This window comes from Frankliniella occidentalis, unplaced genomic scaffold, assembly GCF_000697945.3.
Source record: "Frankliniella occidentalis isolate FOCC.00 unplaced genomic scaffold, Focc_3.1 Scaffold1939, whole genome shotgun sequence".
NCBI lineage: Eukaryota > Metazoa > Arthropoda > Insecta > Thysanoptera > Thripidae > Frankliniella > Frankliniella occidentalis.
The window spans coordinates 1-5,592 of record NW_026269034.1 but is presented as its reverse complement, the minus strand read 5'-3'; the positions used below and the strand labels follow the sequence as shown (position 1 = coordinate 5,592).

Sequence of the window (5,592 nt, the reverse complement as noted above, 5' to 3'; positions counted from 1 at the left end):
CCCCCAGTTCTCATCTCCGCAGCTCGGCGTGCCCCACCACTAACTTGCCCTTTCTCTCTCTCTCTGCCGCAGGATGGACGGGGGCGCGCCACTTCCTCACCCTCATGCTGTTCCTGGGCATGGCCAACGCCTACGTCATGCGCACCAACATGTCGGTGGCCATCGTGGCCATGGTGAACCAGACGGCGCTGCCTCGCAAGGAGGAGGAGGTCGACGACGAGTGCGGCGACGGCACCGTCCGCAGGAACCTGTCGGTGAGTGAGCTGCTCCTCCAGCGCGCAGCCCCGCGCAGCAGTCGCAGCCTCCCCCTGCCCCCTGCACCACCGCGTGCTGTCGCTGTCGCCGCCGCCGCCGCCCACGCGACCACTGTCGTATCTATTCCTGAGGGTTCGTGGCTGCGCGGGCGTGGGGCCGAGGGGCGGGCCCACCCGCGGGAGGCCCGCGGCCGGGCGGGGCCGGGACGAGGACCGCGCCGGACCAGCGGACGGAGTGTATTCTGGGCCTCGACGGCTCGCGTCTCGCCCCCCCGGCGGTGTCGTCTGCCCACTCCGTACCGCCCAGGCGTCTGCCGCGACAGCTTTGAGTGGCCCGAGCGGGTCACGCCGCCCGAGGCGCTTGAGGAGGGGGAGGGAGGTTGGCCGTCCAGCGCCCCGGCTCTCCCTCACCCCCGCGGCGACACAATTGCATGAAGGTCTCAGGTCTCCTCACCTTTGTTGGGGGGATGAACCCTGACAGTGAAATAATATTCTATTCCCACCCTGCCGCGCCTTCGCGGCCCCGCCTATTCGTATTACGGACCAAAATAAAGACGGCGCTCGAGGGTCCCGCCGCGGCGGCGTCTCCTTGACCTCCCCGCCTCGTCCCGCCCAGTCCCGTTCACCCTCCCCTTGGCCTCTCTCTTTTTCGTAGCTGCGTCCTTTAACACTCCCCCCACCCTCCCCGGTCATCCCCTGCTTGCGGTCTGCATTCAGAGGGTATTATAAATAGGATTGAGACAAAGTCACCCAAACAGTGGCCGCCCCCTCCACCGACCTCCTCCGTCTCTCACCCTGAACCAGGAGGGTCGACCCTCAGCCGACTGATTCCGAAGAGCGCTCTCCTATACCTTCCGTATAGCTCCATCCTTGTTGCACTCATGGGGCAGCTCCCCTTGAGCGCTCTTCGGAATCAGTCTGCAGGACAGAGACGGATAGGGACGGAGGGGGGAGCGCTATATACCGGCCAGACGTTCGTCAGATTTATCATCCATTGTGAGTGGGCAGCCAAGCGCGGTGTCACTCTGTTCATCTTAATTAACCCCGTAAATTTTGCAAATTTTCGAGACGATTGATTAAAAATGATGAAGAACGCCATCTCATGCCACCTTTCTCTTGTGCTCGCCTCTCAGGTTGTCAACGACCCCAAGGAGGATGGCGAGTTCCTCTGGGATACGGAGTTGCAGGCCTACATCCTCAGCGCCTTCTTCTACGGCTACGTGCTCACGCAGATCCCCTTCGGCATCATGGCTAAGAAGTGAGTCGACGACCCTACTCCTTGTCCGGTCTGTTGACACCTGTGTGACTCTACTTTGATCTGTCCACAGGTACGGCGCCAAATACTTCTTGGGCGTGGGGATGCTCGTCAACTCGGTGTTCGGCCTCCTGGTGCCCGTGGCCGCGCGCATGGGGGTGTGGCCGCTTATCTTCGTGCGCTTCATCCAGGGCCTCGGCGAGGTGAGTCCAGCACATTGAGCAAGCGAGCTGTTCGGGGTTCAACGGACCTCGCTTCGTCAAACATGGGGAGGGGAGGGAGGACATCGTCTTTACGACCGGCATGTTGCCTCGTGCGAACGCATATCTGATGATGTGCACTCGCACCCACCCATAGGGCACAGAGAGTGGCGCCGTCGCACCAAACGGTCGCGACTTGCGCAACTCGCGTCCGGGCCCCGGGAAAGGGGCTATTGGGACTGGAAGTGGGGCGGGGGGGACGCCGCCGCCGGGCCGGCGGGGGCCGCATGCCGCCTTTATCATGCATGCACGACTTTGTATTACCTCCCCGAGTAGTACAGTTGGTACAGTCCAGTACAGTGCATGAGTCATGTGCAAGCAAAGCAAGTTCAGCAACACTCTGCGATAACACCTCTGCCCTAAACCCCTTTTGGCTGCGGATACCGCCTCGGCGCGCCGACAGAAATACGGTGCTATTAAAACAATGTGTATGCTTCCCCCCGCAGGGTCCCATCGTGCCCTGCACGCACGCCATGCTGGCCAAGTGGATCCCGCCCAACGAGCGCAGCCGTCTGGGAGCCTTCGTGTACGCTGGTAAGCTTGCTGCTGGGCGCCGCCGTGATCCCCGTGGTGCTGCCGGCCCAGCCCGGCCCGGCCCCTGATGCCTGCCATTTATTTTTCTTTTCATCTGAGCGCGGGCCGGGCAGGGCGAGCCTCCTAGAGGCGGGCCGCGGCCGCGCCAGCAGGCCTCACGGCTGGGGCGGATGATTTAAAGGGCGGCGGGAAAGGGGAGGAGGGAGAGAGGGAGAGAGCGGCCGCAGAGCAGAGCGATGGCACGGCAAGCGGCAAGCCTACGGCACGGGCCGCCTTATCAGCTAGAAAGATTTACCAGCACTGGGAGCGTCAACATTTGAACGGGTCGCGAAAAGATTAAAGCAAAGCAAAATTTCCTATCGTAAACCTTGGCGCGGCACGCCGCCGCCGTGGCCCGCCGGTTGCCACCCCGAAGCCTATATCGCTCCCTGCGCGCCGCTCCGGCCCGGCCCGTCGTGGGTTCTAATGATGGTACTATGGTGATGACCCACTCCTTGTCCCCCAGGCGCGCAGTTCGGCACGGTGTTCTCGCTGCCGCTGAGCGGGCTCTTGTCCCGCTACGGCTTTGACGGCGGCTGGCCTTCCATCTTCTACGTGTTCGGCGCCATCGGCACCGCCTGGTCCATCGCCTTCCTCATCTGGGTCTTCGAGGACCCCGACAGCCACCCCCGCATCCGCGACGCCGAGCGCAAGTTCATCGTCGGCTCGCTGGGCGGAGAGAAGAATGAGAAGACGCCGCCCATACCGTGGATGGCGGTGCTCAAGTCGATGCCCTTCTGGGCCATCCTGGTGGCGCACATGGGCCAAAACTACGGTTACGAGACGCTGCTCACCGAGCTGCCCACGTACATGAAGCAGGTGCTGCACTTCACCATCAAGCAGAACGGACTCCTGTCGGCGCTGCCGTACCTCGCCATGTGGATATTCTCCATCGTGGTGAGCATCGTGGCTGACTGGATGACGTGGACCCGAGGCGTCTCACTGACCAAGACGAGGAAGCTGCTCAACGGCATAGGTAAGGAGAGGTGTCGAATCAATAAACCTCGCGGGTGGCGGATTCACCCTGCCTACTTCCATTGTTAGATGTACCGCACGCACACGAAACGGGTGGGTTTACGCGTTTCTCGTCTCTGACCATGGCGCCTTACGGCCCGCGGCCCGAGCGGGGGACCATCTAGTAAGTACGTCCGTCATTCGCCGTTACGAACCTATTAAGTTCACGGCTTCGCAAGCTCTCATAGCGCCTGATGGTAGGCAACATCTCGCCTGCAGTGCATGCGTGTAGTGCGGAGTGGCCTACCCTGCAGTTCACAGGCGCCCAGCTTCCGCAATTTTCAAATGAATCTCAGGAAAAAAGGACGTACTTTCTGGACGATCCCTAGGCAACCGGCCCGCACGCGTGTCTATGGTACAGTCTAACTCCTGAATGGACGGGGCGAAGCAGCCTCCTGATTGTGAAGTCCTCCAACACCTCACCTCACCCCATCTCCTCTCGCAGGCATGTTCGGGCCGGCGCTGGCGCTCATCGCCGCCTCCTACACGGGCTGTTCGGCGCCGCTCACGGTGGGGCTGCTGTCGCTGGGCGTGGGCCTCATGGGCGGCACCATGAGCGGCTACCGGATCAACCACCTCGACATCTCGCCGCGCTTCGCCGGCATCCTCATGAGCCTCACCAACTGCATCGCCAACGTGTTCGCGCTGCTCGCGCCCCTCGTGGCCGGGTTCATCGTCGAGGGGAAGGTTGGTAGTCTCCATTCCGCCGCTCTCGGCGCAGCGCACGCTCGAGCTCATGCACGCAGGGGGTGAGGGGTGGAGCGCGGGGAGGCCGAGGGTCCTTCACTCAAAAAAAATCAGTGTACACCCTTAGAATCACTAAAAAAAATCACTAAAAAAATCAGTAAAAAACATGAAAAAATCACTTTCAAAAATAACAAAAAATTAACGAAGAGTCAGAAAAAAATAACAAAAAGTTAAGAAAAAATCAAAAAAAAATCAAGAAAATGAGAAAAATCTGTGTACGCTACAATTTATAGTGAAGGACCCCTCGGGGGAGGCCGCGAGGCTGGTGTGACTCCCTGCCCTCCTAGCCCTCTCACGCCTGCAGGAGCGTGCGCTGTGCCGAGCGTGGCTCAGGGGAAAGTGGCGGTTTCGGTTCACTTTATTCGACCAAAGTCTATTCCGCCTTGCTGCCCGGTGACTAATACATACATTCCCTCTGACAGCCGACGCAGGCCGCGTGGAGGGTGGTGTTCTTCATCAGCGCCGCCGTGTATGCTGCTTGCTCCGGCTTCTACCTCATCTTCGCGTCCGGTGACGTCCAGCCGTGGGACGACCCGGACAAGGACGCGTACACGTCCGTGGAGACGGGGGCGGCCAACGACATCGCCGCGCGGCGGCGCAGTCGGCGGGACAGCCAGCTGGAGCAGGCGGAGACCACCCTGCAGACTTTCTAAAGGGCCCAGGCCGGCCCGGGCCTTTAGGCTCGCCTTTAGGGACTCGGCGGGGCTTTAACCGGCCTTAAGTGCTTAATTGTGAAGATACGAAGGATGGGGTCTAATGAACCTTAAGGAATGGGGCACATGTCAGGAGCCAGGGCCCTGAACTCGTCAGCGGCCTTGGCGGCGACTTCATCAGGGATCTCGCCTGGACTGGACAGGCCCTTACCGTCAACCGTCACCTCCTCGGACGCGAGGACCGCTCCTCGGACGGAGACGGGCCAAGGACTTCGCCCTCTCCAGGATTCACCAAGGACACACTACTCTGGCTTCTCTGAGTTGCCTGACGGTGATGCTGACCCGTGCTCCTGACCGCGGGCAGCACGGCGGCCAGCCCGGTCCGTGCGAATGGACGCTGCACGATGAGTGGAGGCGGGTTGGGCCGGGCAGCGAAGGCCTGCGGGGCCTTCCCAAGACCTCCTGTGATGAAGCGTGAATTGGGTGCTGGCGCCTTGACGCTGCTTCATGTTCATGTGTGTGTGTGCGCGCGCGCTTGTATATATGCGTCAGAGAGAAAGAGGGAGAGAACTGATTGAAGGACAAGAAGTAGCTGACAGGAAAGCAGAACATTGATGTAACTTCATTTAAGTTTTTGTAAGAGAGATGATGACTGATTGACTGCCTGACTGGTGGAACCTTGGTGTGGTATTGTTATCATATGCTTGATATGCAGTCAAAGCTATTGATAGTAACTAAAAATAATGCATACTTTACAAAACAAAATAGGATAATTGTGTGTACATTACATAGATACTTTTAATTAGTTGAATGTGTAGTTATTTTTTGAAAAATAT

General features: G+C 59.7%; 1 protein-coding gene across 1 annotated transcript in view; it reads left to right on the top strand.

The window, feature by feature from the left end:
• The window catches only part of LOC113208070 (putative inorganic phosphate cotransporter), a 10,940-nt gene extending 5,732 nt beyond the window's left edge, over positions 1-5,208 (top strand). Inside the window, exons 2-8 of the mRNA XM_026424913.2 lie at positions 73-254; positions 1,388-1,512; positions 1,583-1,712; positions 2,216-2,303; positions 2,809-3,318; positions 3,802-4,043; positions 4,526-5,208. Coding sequence (XP_026280698.1) covers positions 73-254; positions 1,388-1,512; positions 1,583-1,712; positions 2,216-2,303; positions 2,809-3,318; positions 3,802-4,043; positions 4,526-4,756 — 1,508 coding nt within the window. The 3' untranslated portion in view covers positions 4,757-5,208. The remainder of the gene's footprint in view (positions 1-72; positions 255-1,387; positions 1,513-1,582; positions 1,713-2,215; positions 2,304-2,808; positions 3,319-3,801; positions 4,044-4,525) is intronic.
• Positions 5,209-5,592: the final 384 nt, after the last annotated feature.